Source organism: Ceratotherium simum, chromosome 34 (genome assembly GCF_057802395.1).
Source record: "Ceratotherium simum simum isolate JZ-2026a chromosome 34, ASM5780239v1, whole genome shotgun sequence".
In the NCBI taxonomy this organism is placed as follows: Eukaryota; Metazoa; Chordata; class Mammalia; order Perissodactyla; family Rhinocerotidae; genus Ceratotherium; species Ceratotherium simum.
In genome coordinates, this window is record NC_141933.1 from 3927643 (window position 1) to 3951330 (window position 23688).

Below are 23688 nucleotides of genomic sequence, written 5' to 3' on the forward strand. Positions count from 1 at the left end.
CTCCTCTGCCACGCTGGACTGGCTCACGGCTGAGGACTTCGTCTGAGCCAGCGGACAACAGGCTCCCGGACCGCCAGGGTCTGTGACTCTTCCAGGGCCTGGTCCCCCAGGAAGCGATGAGATAGCGCCTGGGCCACCAGAAGCGAGGGCGGGAACCACCTGCTCGTCCTCATCCTATGCTTCCGTCTCCCAGACTTTGTCTTCTATCAACAGGTTTCTACAGGAATGTCCACATGATGACGCTGCCCCCAGTTATCACCTGAGCGTGAGGTAAGACGGCTGCAGCCAAGTTTTAATATAATTACTGCTTATTCCCAGTATTCTTTATTGGCAGTGGAAAATGCTTCAGTACTTTATTGAAAGAAAGCAATAAATAATACTGTGATAAAAATAGTTCAAAAGTAGACTGTACACACTTTGTTACAGAATCAGGAAGTTCACAAAAGATTAATAGAAAAACAGAACAGGAACAATGAATCGTACAAGGAAATTAAAGGCAGAAACAAATGTAAAAAGACGCGTCTTCTCTCCGTATAAATCAGCTGTATAATAAATAACGCACCGTGATCTGAACACATTGCTGGCTGGCTCTTCAATGTGCCATTTACAAAGTAAAAGTTACAATTGCTACTTGGACAGTCCAAAACGGCTAGAGCATCAAAATCTAAAAATGTACCACTAGGTCCATCCTTTCAACATGTTGACAAACAAACGTAAAAAGATGATTTACAGAAGAAAAAATAAGGCTTTAGTAGAGTTGCACTACATCATCTCCAGGACCCCGTGCCTTCATCTTCTCTGTGCACCAGCGTCTTTGCAGAGAGCGCACGGTGCTTCCTGATTGGTCCTCGAAGGGCAGCTGGGTGGGCGAACGCTGCGTCCGGGAGCAGAGCCGGGGGGGTGCAGGCTGCGGTGGGCCCCAGGCTCCCCCACCCAGGTCCGTCCTTCCAGCTCCTGGCCTCCGCCGGCCACCGACGACAAGCCAGCCCAGTCCCCAGGGACGAGGCTCTGCAAGTGACCCGGCCCTCAGAGAGGTTCATAGTGTTCTGATAATCCTTTCAGCCCAAACTTGATTAGAAGCTGATATTTAACACCACATACTTTTAACCTGTTCACGCTGCAGAAGAAAGCATTTCTTGCTAGAAAAAGTACAGTAAGGTAGGTCACTAAAATACAACAATTGCTTGAAATTAAGTCTGCTTATTTCAAAATGATTGTTGTAGAGCTGGTTACATTTGTAAGGATAATGCACACCGTGTCATGATGATCGCACAAACGCAGTAAAATCCTTTTCTCTCATGGATTATTATTAAAAAATTAATGATAATTACAATAAACGCACGATTTACAAAAGCCCTATATTTTTTCATAGGATTTATACATACAGGCATTACAGTACATTCATTTGAAAGACTAAAATTAGATATAAGAACAGAATCGATTTGAAAGGATATTTATAGCCTGGATATACATGAAAAAGTAAGTAACTATATCAATGAAGTCATATGTTTACATAAATATAAGAAACATTAAATTCTAAAATATTTTCTCTATGGTATTCATGAATTTTTCACTAATTAAAAACTCTGTAATAAAATATCTTAGGGTCCATATAACAAGTATTAACAGATTAAAGATTCCACTGAATTCTAAAATGCCGTCTTTGTTGGATTCAGAGCGCTGCGGGTCATCTGTAGAAGTAGTGTGGGTAAACTGGAAGACAAGCACAAACAGAAGGGTCAGTCTTCAGACAGACAGGCCACCCCAGTGAAGACCTGTGACCTCAGGGCCCGAGCTCCGCCCAAGCCCCCCCGAGCCTCCCCCACTTTCTGCGCTGCAGCTGCTCTGACAGTTTAGCTAACATCTCAAGGACCACGCGTGTCAACGAGGGAATTCTTCCTTGACTTCAGTTTGGCATGTGTCTACAAGTTACCAACTAAAAAAAAGATTAAGATACCAATCAAGTGTTCCGGCTGAGACAGGAAAAGAGGGCAGAGCAGAAGCTCCCTCCCTCCCCAGGCCCTCAGAGCCACGAGAGGAGGGCTGGGCTCCTGGGCCCGCGCCCCAAACCACCACCCTCAGAGCAAGGCGGGTCACTCAGTAACTCCATTCCTGTGAGGGCAGCGCGGGTTTGTTTTTCAAAACCCATCTCTGCTCGGAAAGGCTGTTAGCGTCACACAGTGGTACAGCCTCATGACACTTAACACTTCGGGGCTTGTTTTATTCGAGAATGGGTATTTCTAACAAAGTCAGCTAGCCCAGTGTGGACGTCAATGTCAAAGGGGAGAGACACTGTGCCTGGTGCTCTTAACCCCTGGTGGCCACAGCTAAGAGCTGAGCCAGTCTTCTCCCACCACGCTCTGCTCTCCTGCCTCCCCACCCCAAAAGGACGTTAACAGACACTTAAAATAAACCAGCACTCATAGGTTTAAGTGGAAACACGTTTCTTTCCTTAACAAACGAGGACACACAAACCTCCTCATGGTCAACTGTGAGCGTAGAGAACCCCAAAATCATCGTGTGGGTGCAGAGGGGCTCGTGCGTGTCTATTCTGTAAATTCCCATGCTAACTGAGCTGGGCCGTCCCGGCAAAGCCAGCAGCACCATCTGGACGCTCGGCCACCCCAGCACAGGCTCGGTCACGTGGCTCTCTACTCACCGACGGACGCGTCAGCAGGAGTAAGTCCTGACTGCGGCAGAATCCAGCCTCTGCGTTCCTGACACACTGCCTGTCCGACACCCACGAGAGGAAGCGTGCAAACACAGCGTGCGGTTAGTGTTCAAACGTCACATGGGGCACAAGTACAGACACATTTTCACACCTACAACAGCACCTACTGAGGGTTCCAGGGAAACTTCTAGAGGGGGAGTGGGAGTGGAGAGCCAGAGAAGGAGAATCTAAGTGTCGCCACATGGGGGTTCCCTTCATCTCAGGCAGCCCTGGGGGTCACACGGAGTTAACCCCAAAATAGCAGTGACGCCTTGGGTGACATAAACGGTTTCCTGCTGTCCGTCTGTGTAAAAGACAACTACACAACTGCAACTTTTTCTCCTTAGACCCTCTAGGTTTGTAGAGCACCTAGACTTTTCTTTCGGCCCTAAATACTGCATCCCTAAGGATGGTATGAGGTGACTAACCCAGGGGCACGTGAGATGTGACCAGCCCGCTGAGGGCACAGGTACATGGAATCAGACACAGGCCTGGCCTAGAGGGAGAAGGGACGCCTCTCACCCGCTCTCTGCAGCTGCCTGGGAAGCACGTCCTGCCCTCCCCAGGAGCGTCCAGTGGATCTCCCAGAGGTGGGGCTGCCAGGCTGGGCAGAGGACAGTGACTCATCTAAGAAAACTGAAGCCCAGCCTCAGTTTCTACCCAAACAATGTGTCCACTGATGATGTGTTCTTGTCAAGAAACACACTGCATGGTCCAGGAGGTGAGCCCCAATTTTCCCTTGCAAATTGGATGAGAAATTTTCAAAAATCGGTAGCAGATATTCACAACTTCCAATTATACATTTTTTGTTTTCCCACGGCTACACCAGGAACACATTTTATCAACAGTTTGCCATCGTTCTAGAAGAGACATTAAGACAGCTGTATTGTTGGTGAGAATGGATGATCTTTAGAAATCCTCTGATTCTAAGATCCCAGGAGACCTGCTGCAATTTACCTTACAGTCCCTTATTTAAAAAGGCATTAAAACAATCCATTTTACCAGGTTTATGCCTTAGTTATCATATAAGGGTAAAAAGTCATCTTCCATATAATATATTCCCTACACCTTTTTCTAGGTTTATTTTTAATTTATGTAACCTCTAATCTCAATATCGCTGTTAATCTTTAACAGGGAAAAGGTGATTTATAATGAGGAAGATGGAAATGAAGCTATGAGGCAAATAAGAAAGGACTCATTTAGACTATTCAGTAAGTTGAAGGCCAAGTTACAGTTAAATTTATAAAAATTATCTGCAAGCTCCTTGGAAGAAAAATGCTATTTTTTAACAAGTTGCTGTTTTTTCCCCATTAAGCATATTACTGAATGCTGCAAAGACATGCAGCTTTCTAATCACAATGCTGCCCTGTAAGCCGTCCTAGCCAAAGTCTCCAGGTGAGCAAAGGCTTTCTAGAAATGCACTTTTCACTGATTTTGATATAGGCAAATGAGAGCAACACTTATAAACCTACTTATGGGAAGGGCTAATAACAGGAAAAACTGTACAAGCCACCTCAGTACAATTTCTAAAGCCACTTCCTTTCCTACAGCCTGTCCACCTGCCTCAAAAACGAGAGTGCCGTCACTTGTAAAGGAAGATGACCACAGTGACCCTCAGTGCTAACACTTACACAGGACTTAGGACGTGTGGACACTTTCTAAGAGCGTTATGTGAATCAGTCATTTAACCATCACCACCAGCTGATGGGGAAGACACTATTATGACAACCGTTTTACAGACGGGGAAACTGAGGCGCAGTGCTCGAGGCTGTGCACCTCCTAAGTGGGAGAGCCAGATTCCAACCCAGCAGCCTGGCTCTTGATCCTGTCATCGCGTGGGGACACTGTCAGTAACCACGGCCAAGTCCTAACTACTAACTGTTCTCAAGCGCAGTGGGCAACGGGAAAGCACCGGCCTGATCTGAAATTACAACGGCAGAGCTGGGGGATCCACAGGACCGGCCACCTCCAGTGCTGCACCCAGGCTCCCCTTCTTCCCTGTCTCCGTCTGTACAAAGTCTAACGACAGGGACAAGGGACAGTGGGGACGCAGGGAAGAAAGGAGAGGCAGAGTGCACAGAGGTGGACACCGTGTGTTGTGTAAAGTGGCCTCGGTCATTTTCCAGCCTCGAGACAGGCCCCAGGAGTAACCGACGTGGTCTGGAAACTCCTGCACTACCGCTGCATGACAGAGCCTCACAGCGTGGCCTGTCACACGCACAGCTCTACAGGAACGGACGACAACCTAACGCGCTGAGAACACACACGATGGTGAGCGTTGTTAGTTGGAAGAATACGCTAATATTCAACCAGACAGGAATCTAAAAAAGATACTATATTATTGTTGAACTTTTATGAACAGATGTTAGGAATAACTGTAAAACATTTAAACCTGGGCACGCAGCAGTACTCAGACGCCTTGTAGCATATTAAGTTGGCCATTCTACACCATTATTAAGGCTCCAGCCGAAAAGCTGCTCGTGCTGCCCACGGGAGGCTGGGCGCTGCGCCACGTACCGTCCAGCTGCGTCTTCTTGGGCTGCATGGAGGGCGAGGACAGAGAGGCAGTGACCCGGAAGTTTGCGGGCAGAGTCTCTGCTGACCCCGCAGCTAAGCCACGAACATCCTTCGGTCTGAACTTTTTTCTCCAAGAAGGCGCTCTCCTAAAGCTTCTGTCATCGTCCTGGGGGATTAAAGGACAGAACCAGGGCTGATCGTACACTGAAGGACACAAGCAGACAGCACAGTTACCAGCCCTTCAAATGGCTGCTGACCTTGTCACGGCGTTTTTGTTCACAGGTACTTAACCCCGTTCTTGACAACTACGGGATTCAGCGCCCAAACTGGGAACTTCTGAGAGTGACAGGCAGGGTAACACTTAGGCTGGGGCCCTAACCAGGTAGGACTAGGACGGCCCTGGGCCACCCGGGTGCGTGTTCCTCGTACTGATCACCGTGTTTCGCTTCTTATCTTGAAGAAATCACCTTCTTGCTATATAAGATAATACATTTTTATTTGTCTTAAAAACAGTATCCAAGCTGTAAACAATTCTGTCTTAGAGCTGGGAGAGGGCCAGCAAGTGCTTCTTTAGCTGTCCGTCTACTGTCTTGTCAAATCAAATTTTCTCAAGGTCTAATGAAGGAAATAATAAACAGTGTGGGAATAAGGGAGTCATAATTTTATATAAGAGGAAATTAACAATTTGTTTTGTTTTTACTATAGTTCTGAAACATTTCCCCAAAACTCAGGGGCTCTGGATTGGGGTAAAACATCCAGCTGCCCCCAGGACACAACTTAGAGCCTCCATTCCTAGGCTGCAACCAGTATTTTCTGATGTGAAAAACATTTTTGAGGGGTATCAAAAGTTAAATAGCAAAACCTTAAAACAACAAACAAAAAACCTCTTACTGAAAACATTAGTTGACTAACAGTTCATTTGTTAATACATTTTTAAGAGCAAAGGTTAACTTGTAAGGTTACCCCCACATTTAGAAGAGACACCCTGACTATAGGGCTCACACGAGTATAGCAGATAATTTACATCTAACACAAACTGAGAAATCAGGAGGCTGAAAACTCACTTCATCAAACCTTCTGTCAGTCCCCGCGACCAAGAGGCTGTTGAACTCTCTTTCCAGGACAGCACGAGCCTGAAACCAGAGCAAAACAACGATATCCCAGAGCTTTCATCAATCTCATGTGAAGGATGTTAGCATACCACAACTGTTTTTCAAACCTAAACTTTAATAAAAAACCTCAAGCTATAAACGCCTTGAGCCATGGTAGTATGTTAAATTAGGGGTTTTAATGTGGAGTCCATGGATGGGCTTTTAGGGAGAGGGATCCCTGATCTCTTGGAAATTATCTACAAAAGTGTGCCGTGTGGGTTGGTGCTGGTGGGGAGACTGGGGGTTTACTGGTAAAAGACATACAATCTTCTGTAGAAGAATAAAAGATTTCCTGATTCTTAGATAAGCCCATGAGTCAAAAAGAACTATGCCCGGCAACCACCCCTAGAATAAAAGTTAGTAAACTCTCCACCTGGCAAACTTATGAGTGGTTCTCTTTCCACGTAAGAACTAAACACGTGTCCCTGTTACCAGCGTACGGACTTGAATGAAGTCTCCCCTTGTTTTGATTCTTGCGAGACTCTCGCCCTTGCAAGAGAAAACGGGAGGAGGACGGGCAAGGGTAGTGGAGAGTGAAGCCTGCTGGTCCTGAGCCTCTGTGTTGTGGTCAAGCACAGAAGGAGACCGCCGGGTGTCTGAGGTTGTCCAGCTCTGCCTCCACGCAGTCATGCAGCTGCACGTCTCTGTCGGGAGAGCCGACTAAACGCCGGGTGGAGCCCTGGGCTGGCTCTGGGACACACCTGTGTGTTCTGCGTAGGGATCTGCAACAAGAGCGCCAGTGCGTTGAAATCGAAGGTTTCATCTAAGGCCATCAGGGCACCGTGAACGCCACTCTCCACGAGATTGTTGGCATATTCTTTCAGACCGATCGACAGGATCCAGCGAATCACTCGATCATTGCTCCAAACAAGCACGTCTGCAGAGGAACAGAAACAACGACGATGGCGGCTTCACAAAGCTGTCTCCCTCACGCACACCCTGCGACACAGGAGAGGGAAAGCAGGTGGGCAACCACTCGCTGCATCGGGACATTCATGGCTTGGCCCTTCTGCCATCTGATGGAAACTGACCCATCAGAACTCATTCTCCGAGTGAACCCCAGAGGAATGAGGTTTTGATGTATGTGTACTTTCTAGAGAACAGAAAATGATGAGGATCCAGGGTTAGAAACGAAAAGGACACAGAAGAATCTGAAGGCCCACCAGGAACGAACACATTTCATATAGACCCTTCAGAGTTTCTGAAATACTCTCTTCTCATGATAGAAGGAGCTGGCGCCGTATCTGGACACCCTGCCCAATTCAACACAAACCTCTCCTTTATAATCTTGAAGCTTTTTTCCTTGAAGCCTTTTTTGTTGTCTCACTTTAAAAAGACAGAAACTTAAAGATATGGTCCAGCACATTAGAGACTGGGGGAAGATCTTCTATTACACAAAGTAATAAATTATTAAATTTGTTCTAGTAGAGATCTAAAAATAGCCACTCTGTAAAAATACATCCAGATGATCACCAATTACTTTCAGACAGCTTTTGTCAACTGTAAAAAGATTTAAAATGGATACAGAAAACAAAACTGATTTACACATTTCATTTCCAATGCCCTTTTATACTATATATATGGTAGAAATGCTGACTTCTAGTTTTTCTCAGGATTCACATTAACTCAATCGTGACCAGACTATCCTTCAAATGGGCCAGCTCCTCAACCACGTCTCTGTCTTTCAATTCTCTCTTGGTAAGAACCGGGGATGAAGAGGGCACTTAACGCGCACAAGGCTGTGGTAAAGATCAAACAATTGACCTCTGAAAGTGCCTGGAGTTCTTCAGTAAGTCTTATTGATTATTATCACTATTGTCAGTGATTTGTTTATATTGCGAAAATTCTGGGAGATTTTATTTTGAGCTTATTGTTAACGTCTTACTTAAAAGCAAACTATTGTCCTTGATCATTTTGAGGAGTGCTGGGTGAGAAGGTCCTGGACGGAGAGCACCTCCGCCTTCTGGCTGAACACCCCGTGTCCTCTTACATCTCCCCACCCGTCTTCAACTGAAATGCCGTCGCCATCTTCCCCTGCTAAGCAGCTCCCCACTGTCTTCAGGCCCCGCTGAGACGGTAACCCCGTGCCGCTCCCTCAGCCCTGGGAGCAGAACCACACTGCTCCGTCCTGTGCTCCTGAAGGCCTTTGATGAATGCTAGAGCAGTCTTTTCACACTTAAACCACGTGAGCACACTGCAGAGTCCTGTTCTTTGCTCTGCTGTCACCTAACAGTGTGTAGCAGCGTTTCTAAGTGAAGGAGCACACGTGTCGGAACAACAGTCACAGGAGAAAGGCTCACCTTGAGACGTTTACCCTACAGATGGACGGAAGCTCAAGGAAATAGGCACATGTTCTCTGGCTACAGAGGAGGATCTTGAAAGTACTCATTTCCGTCCCTCCCTCCTCTGGAACGATGCCAGACTAGTTTTCCCACTTAACGCATTTTCTAATTTTTTAAAAAATAGGAAATCACTGAGGATCCTAATACACTGGGAAGCAGAAATAAGCTAAATCAATTAAACATAAGGTACTAGCCTTTTATTTCATTCTGGCTTTCTTCTCTTTTTCTTTCCAGTTCTTTTCGGTCATAATTTAACCTTCGCAGGCACATAATTCCACACTGGAAACTGTTCCTATTTACAAAAAAAAAAAAACTTAGAGATGGCAACAGTCAAAAACCTCTTAGCAAACTAGCAGGAACTATTTGCAACGATTTACCTGTGAAAACTATCAACCATCTTCAGCTGCCCTCGGAGGTCTTTCTTGGTCAAGTGGTCCAGCATCCGCGCATCGACGAGGCACTCCATGAAATAGCTGCGGTACTGCGGGAGGCCCAGGCTGGGCAGCCACTCGTTGCCGATCCACTCGTGGTTCATGTCCCCGTACGCGAGCGTCTGCTTTCAATGATTAAGTGCCATCAGTGTAGGAAAACATCCACGGAAGATGTCACAAGGGCAGTTTGAATCATCTTTAAACTGGATTTTTTTTTACCTATTACGTATTCTTAAAGGCTAAACTAACTAATGACAACATTGTTCTTTATAATTTCAAAATAATTGGATCTCCTATTTACTACCTCTTAAATTTGTTAGTAAAATTTTATACAAAAGGAATTATACCATTGAAAACCTATGATTCATTTGTGTTTATAAATTTAACCTATCTACCAAACCACAATAAAAATGTAACTGACTACACATGATCTTTCTGAAACAGTTTTTATATAGAATAGTAGAACAACAAAGAATGATCACGACTCATGAACAAGTTTGAAGGAACAATCCAACTCTACTCAAAAATCTCTCCGGATGGTTTTAATTTTTAATACTTGTTTTCCAAATTTCCTTAACAAAAAACATCTGTTAATTTCAAAATCAGTGTAAAAAGTGAATTGAAAAAGAGTTTTAAAAGAAGAGATAAGCAAAGCAACAACCAACGGAACTGAAAGGAGAAACAGACAAATCCACAATTACAGTCCCAAGACCTCAACCCTCCTCTCTGATTCAATAACTGAGTGAACACAGAAGCCAAAACAGACAGACAAAAGCTCTACCACACGACCAACCACTTGACCTGACTGACAATTCATAGTATACTCCACACAAACACAGCAGAATACAGTCTTTTCAAGTGCATCTGGAACATTCTCCAAGACAAACCTCAACAGAGTTAAAGGGACTGAAATCATACAATACAAATTATGCTCTCTGACATCAACAGAATTAAATTAGAAATCACTAATAAAAAGATACCTAGAAAACTCCCAAATATTGGGAAATTAGCACACTTCTAAATAACCCATGTGCCAAAGGAGAAAACACCGGGAAATGGGAAAACATTTCTAATTGAATCAAAGTGGAACCACAATATATTCAGAAACTGTGGGACACAGCTAAAGCAGTGCCTTGAGGGAAACTCAGTATCAAACACTTACGTTATAAATGAAGAAAGGTCTCAAAACAATACTCTAAGGGGCCAGCCCGGTGGCGCAAGCGGTTAAGTGCGCACGTTCTGCTGCGGCGGCCCGGGGTTCGCCGGTTCGGATCCCGGGTGCGCACCGACGCACCGCTTGTTAAGCCATGCTGTGGCGGTGTCCCATATAAAGTGGAGGAAGATGGGCATGGATGTTAGCCCAGGGCCAGTCTTCCTCAGCAAAAAAGAGGAGGATCGGCATTGGATGTTAGCTCAGGGCTGGTCCTCCTCACACACACACACAAAAAAAACAAAAAAAAACAATACTCTAAGATTGTACCTTAAAACACTTGCAAAAGAAGAACAAATGAAACCCACAGCAAGCAAAAGGAAGACAATAAAAGAGCAGAACTCAATGACACAGAAACAAGAAAAATAAAACTATGAAACTAAAATCTGCTTCTTCATAAATATCAATAAAATTGACTAACCCCTAGCCAGAGTGACTAAGAAAAAGGAAAAGACATAAATTACCAAAATCAAGAATGAATGAGGCGGGACCCGCCCTGTGGCTTAGCGGTTAAGTGCGCGCGCTCTGCTACTGGCGGCCCAGGTTCGGATCCTGGGTGCGCACCGACGCACCGCTTCTCGGGCCATGCTGGGGCCGCATCCCACATACAGCAACTAGAAGGATGTGCAACTATGACATCCAACTATCTACTGGGGCTTTGGGAAAAAAAAGGAGGAGGGCTGGCAATAGATGTTAGCTCAGAGCCGGTCTTCCTCAGCAAAAAGAGGAGGATTAGCATGGATGTTAGCTCAGGGCCTATCTTCCTCACAAAAAAAAAAAAAAAAGAATGAACAAGGGGACAACAGTACAGATCCTATAGACACTGAAAGGGAAAACTTGGAACAAATTTAAGCAACCGAGACAAAGTGGGCAAATTTCTTGAAAGACATAATTTATGAAAGCAACTCAGTAAGAAACAGATAACCTGTACCTTATTAGAACTTGAATTTGTAGTTATAAACTCTCTCTTCTCTCACACACACAAAATCTTTACCTTAATGGCTTCACTGGTGAATCCTCCCAAGCATTTATGAAAAAAAGACCAATTCTACACTAACTATTCCAAAAAAGTGAAGAAAAAATGCCTAACTCATTCTACGAGGCCAGCATTATCCTGACACCAAAACTAGACAAACATATTACAAGAAAACTACAGACCAATATCCCTCAAAGACGAACATGCAAAATTCCTCAACAGAATATCAGCAAATTAAATCAATAATAAATGAAAAGAATAAGATATCATGACAAGCTCTATCCCAGGAACATAAGGTTGGGTCAACATGGGAAAAATCAATGAAACTAATCATATCAATGGACTCAAAAGAAAAATCACAATATCATCTCAAAAGATGCAGAACAGGCATTTGACAAAATTCAGCATTCATTTATGGAAAACTCAGCAATCTAGGAATGGATGAAAACGGCCTCTTGTAGATGCCTGATAAAGGGCATCTACAAGAAATACAGAGCTGACACCATACTTAATGGTGAAAGAGTGAATGCATTCTCCCTAAGATCAGGAACAAGGAAAGGATGTCTGCTCTCACCAATTTTATTCACACTGCACTGAATTCCTAGCCACTGTAATAAGGCAAGAAAAAGAAATCAAAAGCATATGAATTGGAAAAGAAAACTATCTTTATTTGCAGATGACCTGATTAGCAATGCAGAAAATGAACCTAGAAAACAGCTATCAGAACTAAAGAGACTTGAGCAAAGTTGCAGGAAACAAGGTCAATATACAAAAATGAGCTGTATTTCTAAATACTAGAAATGAACTGGAAACTGAAATTTTAAAAATACCATTTATAATGTTATCAAAATCATGAAATCTTCAGGGATAAATCTAACAGAAGATGTACAAGATTTGTACAATGAAAAAGAAACAAACACGTTATATGTATATACATAGAATCAAAAAAAGGCACTTATTGTACCTCAATCCAAGAAGACTCAGCTACATTCACAGGAATTCTGTAATTGCATTATGGAATCCTTGGAAATGGTAACTCTCAACTACCACCATGTTCTGTCGTGAAAGTATGGCCTCTTATCTATTATTTAAACAAACCGAGCCAGAAGAAACGACTCAAACTCCAACAAGAATGCTCAAATTCTAATAGAAAAAAATATTTCCCTATTTTCTCTAAACAACCACGAGTGGGGAAAACATCAAACATTTTTGGGAAATCATCACACTATCATGTTGTTCACTCTTTCAAACCTTACTCTCACGTCATGAGCCTGATCCTCATGCATGAACATCTGGTATCATTTTCTTGCTTGCTGATTGTGTATGTTTAAATGGGCACAAAATGCAAAGAAATTTCTAAATAGAGAATTCCATGGAAGCAGAACCCTCCCTATTTCTGTTTACTCACTATATACTCTAGTCACACCTCTGAAGCGGTCAATAATGGAAGACAACGTAGGTCAATAACCGAGGATCAGGCTCGGTCCCAGGGAGCCCTACATCTCCTGGGCTGCCAGCAAAGCCCTCTGAAAAAAGCACACGACAGGGGTCTCTCACGGTCAGAGAACGTGTGGGCTAGAAGAGACCGCCACTGCACAGGGTCTACTTTTCCATCACTGAAATGATCACAAATACGATGCAGTTTTGTGAACCCTGTAGAGTGGGAGGGCTGACGGCAGGGACTGTGGCTGTCCCTTCACTTCTGCGTCTGCAGCAAGCAGCTCAGTCCCACACAGACAGCCCACCGATGCTGCTTGCTAAATGAAGGCATCCACGGCTTTGACCAAACCTTGACGTTTTCCTCCCGAGCGCCCGAGGAAATCTCCAACTTCCCCTTGGCCTGAGAGCTGGCCACCAGGTAACAGCACAGGAAAGGAGCACTGTGACTTCTGCCCTTGGCAGCACCTGGCAGTTTCAGAGACCAGGAAGCCGCTTCATTTTCCTCTCATTTGGTGGAGGGGCCAGCGAAAGCGGCTCTTGCTTATGCTGAAGACTGAACGTTCTGGTGGCATCAGCACAACTCAACCTTATTTATATTTCCATTGCAGAAAGCAAACGTTCAGCTCATTCAATTTACTCCTCGTGCCCCTGACGCAGAGAATTGCATACTGAAGTGGTGACAAAGTTCTGCGTCTCAGTGTAAAATACACTGACATTTAAGTAATTACGAAACGCACCCTTTTTAATCGACTGATGGTCATCATTGGCCTCGTCAAGAGATATCTACGACTAGGTTAAATCATTAATGAGGAGATTTATCTGGAGGAGTGGCACAGAGGCCTAAATCCTCAGCTCACAGTATCATATTACAACTACTCTCCTCTTTCGTTAAAAAAATAGATAGAACTGGCTTTACTTTAGGAGTACAAATAGAGGGAAACCGGTGTTTCAACCATCAACTTGTAATCAGGAAAATCCTGATTTGAAATTATTTTGATTTTTCCCAGATACACAATCATCCTTGTGAGGTCCCTGAATGCCAGGCTGTTAGTGAGGGCCTCAGGAGAACCCGCCTGTCTGCCCCCTGCAGCCTTCGATCTGGGGCTCCAACGCCTGGCGTGTGACACAGCAATGCTGGTGGAGTCACAGGTAGGGAAACTGCTCTTTCTAGTCACGCTGTCTCAAAGTAAGGCTACAAGACAGGTGGGACAGCTTTTTGTGACTTGAAGAACAGCTGGGGAGCTGGAAACTCAAATGTATATTAAGCGAGAAGAGGCTTAATTCCTGAGAATTCCATTAATAAGAAAGCCTGTAGATCAACACAGTATTAGGACAGTACTTAGTAAAACACCAACACGAAGACAGAGAGGTAAAGTCTCCATGCCAACTCTTGTCCTGGGAAGTTATTAGAATACGATTTTCCCATCAGTAGACCTTGTGATTCAAGTTACCCCACCAGGGACTTAAACACATGATCTCAGGAGCTGCCGAAGCCACAAGAGTTAGCACAGAAGACTGTATGTTACACAAAGCCATCTATGCTAATTAGAATGAACTACCATGGCTCCATACGAGAAATGTTCAAAATTGTCCATGAGACGTACTCTTTAATTCTACGCTCTGCTTCTAACGCTTTCAAATCATTAACAATGTTCTGATAAAAATTAAGATGTTAAAAACGTCAAGAAAAGTCAATTACAAGTTTTCATACTCCAATTCTTTTTGTTGCTGTACATAGGGTGAAGAATATATTATAGAAAGTCTCCAACCTGAGCCCAGCTTCCCTCCTCATCTTCCTGATGTTACGTGGTTAGGAATGCAAAAGAACATAACTATTAGTATTGGTGAGCTTAGTAAAGCAAGCAGATTAACTTTAGGGAGGGTGCAGCTTGACCCAGGGGAAAAGTTCACAAAATCAAGGCATCATGCAAAACTCATGCAAAACCAACAATTCCCATTTCTCATGCAAGGAGCCGACTTCCCACGGCAAGCACACCCATAAAGGAGAAAACTGGGGCAGAGCATCAAAATGCTCAGCTGAGGCCTCTCCCTAAAGGACGTGTGAATGAAATCTATTCTAAATAGAATGGGCCTACCAAATTAAAGTTCCTGGAAAAAAATCTAAAATAAGACAAAACAGGAATTCTATTTTATACATTTAACTAAACCATAAAGGAAATACTTATCCGGAACAATTTAGTGTAAATGACATTTCTGTTTTCCACAGAGAGACCAGGAAGTGCGCCGCTCACGATGGGGACGCACCGAGAGGGAGACGGGCTCGGGGTGGGACTGACCGTTCGTGGCGTGGCCGTGAGCGTTTCCATCTCCTCATGCGTTAACCAGACATTTCCTGTGGTCTAGGGTGACCCAGTGACCACATCCAGGGCCAGGCAAGCAGGGACAGAGAGGAAGGGGGCAGACATGTGAGCCACAGGCACACAGAAGGAGCTGGGAGGCGAAGGCCCATCTCCCCCCTTCTCATTTTAGATGCCCACGTAGAAAACGACAGAACATCGACACAAGCTCGCCCCCTTTTTAAAGAATAACCACGCCTTATTAACACTGCTGTCAGTGACAGAAGAAGAGCCTGTGATTTCTAGAGCTTTATTGGCCCTGCTGACCCCCTGAGGTAGTGAAATATAAAGAGAATAAAATACATTTTGCACTTCTGGTAAGTGTGAACGATTCTCTAGTAACCATCCATCCAATACATGTGAAACAGCCTTGCCCGCACAAGCACAGCACAGGACGTGGTTCCAGGCCTGGCTCTGGACTGCGGGAGACGGCTCTCAGCAGGCCTCTCAGGGACGGGCCTCTCGTCCTGCACCACTGGCCGGGGGTAACGAAGAGGTCGGGAGCGGGGCTGAGTGCGTCAAAAAGAACGCCCAACAAGGTCAACCTGCTGGAGTCCCAGCACCACTTGACCGTCACACAGCCTGGGACAGCCAGGCCCCAGCAGGCGCTGGGTGCTCCTCGGGGAGCAGGCCACACCCCGAGTCTCACAGTGTGGAGCTTCCTAGGGGAGGCTGCTCCTCCTTACCATCCATTAAACTCAGTGTGTAGGAGGCTCCCTTTCTGAAGACAGTTTATACAAACTGTGGGAAAACCACCCCAGCACCTTCATGTCTAGAAAGGCCACTCTAACGTAAAACGATTGGGGAACGGGGACCAGACTGGATACCGTGACAAAACCTGCCACTGGGAGAAGAGCTATCTGTGCAACAGGTGAGAACACAGGCTTACTGTCCTTACCACAACTCTCTACTAAGAGACAAAATCAAACCAACAAACAGAAAAGCTCCTAACACTTTCTGTGTAAAGTAACTGAGCCCTGAATCAGGCCCTGACCTGCTCCTCAGGAGAGTACGTCTGTGAGGCTCTGTGTTTCTTAATCAGAGTTTCTCTCTCTAGAATAGACCAAAAGCTAAAAGCAGAGTGGGAACCGAGCCAAGGTAAAGAGCCTGCACTTCAGAAACGAGCAGCTGGCCTGCCCTTATCTCCCAATAACCATTAATGTTGTCATGAGATGAGTCCTGAACCTTTTCAACTAGGAGGACCCTTTCTAAGGACTTGCCAGGTCTTCGCACACGGAGCAACTGTACGAGCACAGGTGATGCCTGGTCTAAGTCCCCCTACAGACTGATAGGCCGCTCAGAACACTGAGCTCCCAGGGTCTACAGCTCCCACAATGGAAGCACCAACAGGCCCACAAAGTCAAATTAGAGTAAAACACTAGTTATAGTGCAACTGGGGATCTGAGCTCTTTTCTCTTCACTTTGGATGAATTTATATTTAAATTTATGATCATTACTTTTCTATGTTTTTAGAAATTCCTGTTTCTATATTACAATGTAGCCACTGAAGCCAAGCTGTTACAAAAGCATTCAATAAAGTATCTTTGAACCACCCAATTTCCACAAATTAAAAGGTGTAATGCTTTTGAATGGTGAAATTTTACATTGGAACTCTGGATGTGTTTCCAGAGACCTGGAGAAGCAACGTAAATAGGGTATGAACTCCTCTTATGGAGACGCACCGTCCTTGACGTAGGAGGGGCTGATGGACTCGTCAGGGACATGATCTCCTGAATGGCCAGCCTCAGCTTCAGCCTGTGCAGAGGGTTGCTGATGCCGATCTCTCGCTGGATCTCCGTGTCAGACAGGGCGGACATGATGGCCCCGCTCTTCACGTTGGCTCGGCAAGCAGCCACATACCAGGCTGGCATCCCGACCCAGAGCTGGAGACAAGGGACGTGAGGCCAGAAGGTTATGCACAGGGTGAGAAACGGATGCACACGTTCACACGAATCACGTACTTGATCCAGGATGGAAAGGTCATACCTCCAGCCAGACGACAACCGTTGGTCCGTCCCACTGTGCAAAAGGCAAACCTTGTCTCCGGGCTTCCTCAAGCAGCTCATGCCTATGAATAAGCAGACAGTCACAATGAAAGAATCTCCATCATACTCATGTATGAAGCAAGTTAACAGAGCTCTTTCTCTACAAATATTCAGAAGTAAAGTGCACATATCTCATCGTTTTCCTTTAATCTTCTAAACCATCCACTAATGGTGGTTTGGTACACATCACAAATGCCTGAAGGATGACGTGCTGACGGACTCGACACGATTCTCTGTAGAATCATCTCCTTGCAGAATTAAAGAATTATTACCAACTTTAAAAAAACCCAGCAGAGTCTTCGTATCCAAGGTGGGGATTCAAGGTAAAACACAATCGCTCTTCCCTTTATAAACAATGAGGGAAAATACGGAGGAAGAGGAAGCCATACCTGGGTCTGGACAGTGGAGGCTGCCTTTGATGTTCAGCTTCAAAGATGTTCAGTATTTAACACCACAAACACCAAGAACAGCGCAGATTTTTAACACTGAGGATGGCCCACTGTAGCAAGTAATGGACTGGAGTTTGGCTGTTTCTATCCCATGCTGCTAGTTAGCGAACTAGGTATTTGCTAAACTAAGACACTGGGTCATTCTGTGATTTAACCCACAGGCTTTATACCCAGAAAATTTAAATTCCAACCATTTCTTTCAGCACGCTCAGGGCAGACCGTGAGCCTAAGAAGTTCATGCAATGACAGCTACCACCGGGCAGCAGGCAGCCAGGAGTCCTGGGTCCCTCATGAGATGAGAAATACTCTGTATGCCTCATTTTAGAGTAAGCAAACTGTAATTTTACCATATTAACATCTTTAAACATGATTCTGTCTACTGAGAACATGGTTGTGTAAGAGATAACACAAGAAGCTTTAGTAACCCTACCTTACGTCTTTGTGCTGTTGCCTTACAAGCCTTTCTAAAAGACACTAACTGTTTTAGAAATCGAAAGCCTAGGAGAGGAGATGGGGCTGGAGTGGAGAGAACAGGCCCATTTACCACATACGCCTGGACGTCCCTGAGACGTTTCTCTGTGGTAATTTCTACAGACCATATCACTGAACCTTCTACTTCTGAAGATATATAACAGCTCCTCAATGTAGTCAAGCAGTATTAGACTTTTCTTAAGAATGTGACATCTATGTACAATTAAAGCTCAAAATGTTTCACATAAAATTTCAAGGAAGTGTTCAAGTCAACCTCAGGTTTCCTGGGAATAAGATATTGTAGTTATCTAGGAATAATTATACCATAGAATGCCAGAAATATCTTAATAGCTTAAGTAGAGTTAAAAAAAAAAAAAAAAAGACAAACTTTTCCAGTTAAAATGAGCAAAGCCACTCATAAACAAAAAAAAAAGCCAAGCCCACTGGACCTGCGATCACCTGGACGCGGGACGGCAATGCTGGAAGGAGTAGGGGGAAGAAGGGCCTCAGTGGGTGGGAGGAACCTTCAATGTGTTGAATTAAATGTTACTTTCTGTTTCCTGGGGACCAATTCTCCAAAGATAGCGGCTGTATCTGATGCAAACACCTATGTGAGCCAAAGGAGCCACACGAGCAACACAAACAACTCCTCGGCAGAAGGAGCAGGGCAAGACCCGAACTCGGACAGCAGGTCAAGGGCTGAGTCCTGCCCGCCCGGCCTGGCCGAGGGGCGGGGACGGCACTGCTGCCGGCCAGCAGGGCTTGCAGATCCACGCACTCTGAAGTGAACTAAATGGGCAGTGGGAGCCTCTGGCACCTGGCAGACTGCATCTTTAATACGAAATACATATTCACTGTAGACAAGGAATACAGGGTTAAAAATGGTCCGGTAACTCCAGGATGTGGAGACTGGCGCACATCCTTCTGACTACCTGCAACGGTCGTTGGCTTGCACAGAAAGTTTTCTCCAGCACGGATGTGCTTCTGGGCTTTTACAGCTCAGGCCCAGCGTCCTGAGGAAACTGCCAGGAGGCATGGAAGGAGGACGACGCATCTCTCAGATGCAGCTAAGAGAGGCAGGGAGTGAGTGTGAGGGCACAGGAGAGTCCAGGAGCCGGGAGGCCGGCCCAGGTCTCTCTCTGCTTCCCGGCTCCCTCTCCCATCAGGCCAGTCTGTGACCCAGAAGACCAGACACGGAGCCTGACCCCTGCACCACCACCCCGGACAGGAACACTGGCACCCCGTTCTCCTCTGGGGTGACTGTTCCAATCACGTCAAGAAGGCCCCTGCGCCGTGGGAGAGGAGGAGACTGAAGCAGCCCTGGAAGCTGTGCCGAGGGCAGGGCGACAAGATGCAGAGACCAGACCTGGAGATGCCTGGGGCCAGCACCACTCCTGCCCTTCTGTGGCTCCGTTTCATGAACAAATATGCTCCTTTCTCGCTGGATCTAGGAATTGCGTTTCTTTGTTTGCTACTGAGAGTGGCCTAAGACAGACAGCCCATCTCCTTCATTTCTGACTGTACTCATTCAATCACTTTCTAAGAATCAACAGAACCATCCATTTGTTCCTAGGTTACCACAACCAGAGATATGACTATGATAGGCGCTGAATCCTCAGCAACAGTTAACTGTCAGGGAACGAGACCTTCTACCAGCCATTAGCTCCAAGGCCAAGAACACGAGAACTAAGGAGGCGGGACTCCAGCGCCTGTGAATTTCTCTGCACCATGAGTCTCCCCCGAAGCATCCAACTCTTCTGCAGAAGCTGATTACAAGCCAATATCCTGGGGCAATAAGGTGTACACCATCTGCCCAGATTCTACGGCCCCAAACCACCATCCAGAAGCAAACAGAAGCCTCCTTTAGATTCTGCTGTTACACATTTCCTTCCTCAGCTAGGAGAGGCCGCATTTTCTGTCACTGCTTTGTCTCACTCTTACGACCTGTGATCTCGGTGAGAGACAAGTGTGAGGGCTGCCTCCCCGCAGAAGCAAAGAGATGAGACTGGGACCACTAAGGTCAGGCAGCAGAGCCTGGGGCTACTCAGCTGGGACTGGATCTTCTCCCTCTAAGATCAAGTCTAGACCCCAAGGCCGATGTTTACAATACCTGCTCTAATAGTAAATCGAGGCGGCATGCTGCCCAGCCTTAACATCAGACTCAGAGGAGAAAGACGTTCAGAAATACGCTAAATAAATCCCTGGGGACCAGGCACACGTACGAGAGAAAGGTCACGTAATCTGTGAATGACCACACGCATTTTACAACTAAGACAGAGGCACAAAGGTAGTCATTTCTCACGACAAGCAGTGGTGTGGGCTTTGCTGACAGACACTAGATTACTGGTACCACCCAAACGACACACACGCCTCGTACTTCTGAGGCTGAGACCTGCAGCATTGTGGCACCTGCACGAACACCTGCTGGGCTCACGTCACAAACACAGCTCTGCGACCCAGCAAAGCACTGCTCCGGCCACAGGGTGTGGCCCACTGTCAGAGCCCGAGGAGGGGCGGGGAGGGGAAAGGCCGGGGTACTAGGCACCAGCTCTCATCAAAACCAGCAAGACTCCCCCGGAAGCTCAGGTCAGAGGCTGAGGCTGGTAAGAGCCAAGGCTGCGGGTTTTAACACTCGCTTAGCACAGCAAACCCACCACCTCAACTTACCCCGAGAGCACACTACAGTGTCAATCAGGCAGAAACGGGAAAGAGCATTTAAAACAGCAGGGCACTTAAAGGGACTGAGTGCAGACAGCACCCGGGAGTCTAGGAATACGGCAGAAACACGGTCAAGTGGGGTGAACGTTACTGATGTCTACCTTCACGATGGCGGTGTCCTCCACAGACTCACTCAGCAGGTCAAGCACCAACGTGCCCACCACGCTCTTTTATGTAACTTGCATAAAACTTGAAGTCAGCTCTCCACCAAAGTTACCAGGTTCTTGAAAATTCTCTAAAAGTGAATGCATTTGGCTGTGTAACCTTAGCAGCTAAAGGCGCACTTTTAAGGTAACTAATAAAAAGAAATATTTCTGAGAAATGTATTTTGATTCTTACATCCATAATGCCATAAATGTAAAACTATATTCAAACAATACTTTTTCTGGATAACTCAAACATTTTCCCACATTTATACATAAAGCGTTTTTCCTAAAGTCAATTTTATCTCTGGTTAACTGAGAGAACTAAAATTAGCCACTGGAGTCAGACAAATAACCTTCATACTTTGAATTTTTCCCTATCAACTTACTAGGACATTCTAGAACTTGCCACGTATGACCACAGATTTCAGAGAGTGACCCACTCCTAGACTCAGTTACAGCTATGGTAACACAGTGAGAAGTTCAGAGCCGATGCCATCAGTGTGAACACTACAGCTCCAGAGAAACCCACCTACTACCAATGCGTGCGCGCGCACGCACACACGCACGACCCCCCCCCCCCCCCGCGTGACATTTAATCATGTCTGGGACAAATAATAAAGGCTGTCTTCACACAGCCAAGTGCTCAAGCATACCTCCTGAGAATTACAAAATAAATTTAGAAATCAGAGTGAAACATTTGGGTCAATTTATACAGTTTGTGGGCCGGCCCTGTGGCTTGGTGGTTAAGTGCGCGCGCTGCGATGCTGGTGGCCCGGGTTCGGATCCCGGGTGTGCATCGAGGCACCACTTCTCTGTCCATCCTGAGGCCGAGTCCCACATCCAGCAACTAGAAGGGTGTGCAGCTATGGCATACAACTATCTACTGGGGCTTTGGGGGCAAAAAATAAAATAAATAAAATCTTTAAAAAAAAAAAAAGAAAAAAAAAAAATTTATACAGTTTGTGACCCCACGGGGAACACAAACTTCCGGGGAGGAAGATAGAACTCCAGGGAGGAGGACAGAGGTGCACCGCCACAAACCTTCCTGATTTTATTCCAGTAGCTGTGAGGATGTGAACTAAAACACAGCAGCAAAGTCTAAGGGACAAAATTGTCCTAGCATGGCTCCAGGAGATAAAAAGCCTAGTTCTGACATTCACTTTCCCACAGGCAAATGGCACTTAATCAAGTGATTTTAAAACATTTTTATACAGTTCAAAGATAGCAACATTCAAATCAGATTTTGCTAAGTAGTTTCTACAAATTTCCATTTACAGGGAACCAGAAGACTGAGTGTTCCTATGGTATTGTGAGGAATAACAGAAACAACAGCATCTCACCTGAAATATAATCAACAGTATGCCAGTCAAGAGAATTATTATGATTCTGAGACGAGAACTAAAACGAGGCAGATTTCACAAAAGGAAAACCAACCGGCAACTCGAGGGGCTAAAGGCCCCTGGACCCCAGTGAGGTCCTGGGGGCCGTGCCTGTAGCCCAGGCGCCACACCACCGTGGGGCTCTCAGGGTGCTTGAGAGTGGCCAGATGACTTTTCTTGTCGTCAGATTTAGCACAGAACCCACCGAGCGTCAGCCGGTCTCGAGGCCCAGTATCACCATCTTAGTACCGGCTCTCCACCGTCTTCCCCATTCTCAAGTTCAGCGCTTACCCCTTAGACTACTAAACGCCTCTTCTGTTGAAGAAGGGCATTCAGTTTCACTTTTAAGTTGTCAGTTCACTAGGACACTGTCTCAGCCTACCTCATCCATCTATGTAACTCTGGTGTTGCATACGGTCAACACAACCTGTTCTGGATCAGAGGAGACCTGGGGAAACATGTACACAAACTTCCTTTGTGCCCTCACCCTGGGGCATCACATCGCCTGCGTTCCATTGTAGTAAACTATTCCCACTATTACCACTTATTTTCAGAATCAAGACAAATCAGAATCAAAACTTAATAGACTACAAAATTGACAAGTCTATTTAAGATAAAAATACAAAATCTACTGGAGGAGAAATAAAGGGCAACATAGCGAATATTTCCTGACAGATCAGAGTACCAACAGCAAACTTTGAATGCTGGCGGTCAAGTCACTGCAGTGGCTGTAGTTATACATACAGTGAGATACAGTTTACAACTGCTGGCACTGCTTAGAGAGCTTTATGCATATTTATGTAGATATGTATGCATATCATAAAAGCCACATGAGGTATGTACTGCTATTCTTCCCATTTTACAGATGAGAAAACTGAAGCACAGCAATGCTAGATGACCTTCCCACACCCCAAAGTAATGTGTGCAGGAGCCAGGACTCAGATCCCAATGCTCTGACGGAGGCTGACTCTGAACCACGGTGTGTCCTCGTCAGAGAACTTTCCAAGGTGGACTGGAATCCATCTTGTGTGAGTCCTTTCAACATTCCATCAACAGAGGCTCTCAGTCCTTCAGGAAGGAGAGTCTAATAAAGGCTTCAGGTTCACCCTTCAGAAGATAATATACATAGCTGGATATGACATTTACTAAGTAATTGTTAGAAATCAGGTATAACTGAAAACTGTGCAGTAAGATGGACAAACAATAAAAAGCTTACTTCTTTTGAAGTTTACGATTTTTTTCAGCCTGTCCTCCCAATTTGCTGAGTCCCAAGGCATCCTGAGATGAGTTTTCTGTCTCTGAAACACCAGCTATGAGGAGGCAGAGAGGTTGACATAGTGAGAGAA

The 23688-nt window shown here is 45.5% G+C and overlaps 1 protein-coding gene across 4 annotated transcripts in view; it reads right to left on the reverse strand.

Moving 5' to 3' along the window:
• Positions 1–339: 339 nt before the first annotated feature.
• PPFIA1 (PPFI scaffold protein A1) overlaps positions 340–23688 on the reverse strand; it is a 95428-nt gene continuing 72079 nt past the window's right edge. For 2 of the 4 annotated variants that reach the window (XM_087422500.1, XM_087422502.1), the window contains 11 exons: positions 23559–23652; positions 17121–17202; positions 16817–17017; positions 15075–15137; positions 9098–9273; positions 8915–9012; positions 7080–7255; positions 6292–6360; positions 5228–5393; positions 2660–2729; positions 340–1713 (listed from right to left, as the gene is read on the reverse strand). In XM_087422500.1, the coding sequence (XP_087278626.1) occupies positions 2671–2729; positions 5228–5393; positions 6292–6360; positions 7080–7255; positions 8915–9012; positions 9098–9273; positions 15075–15137; positions 16817–17017; positions 17121–17202; positions 23559–23652 (1184 nt within the window). In that variant the 3' untranslated portion in view covers positions 340–1713; positions 2660–2670. Of the gene's footprint in view, positions 1714–2659; positions 2730–5227; positions 5394–5484; positions 5702–6291; positions 6361–7079; positions 7256–8914; positions 9013–9097; positions 9274–15074; positions 15138–16816; positions 17018–17120; positions 17203–23558; positions 23653–23688 lie in introns of those variants that run through there. The other 2 variants (XM_087422501.1, XR_015549698.1) reach the window with 2 other exon arrangements.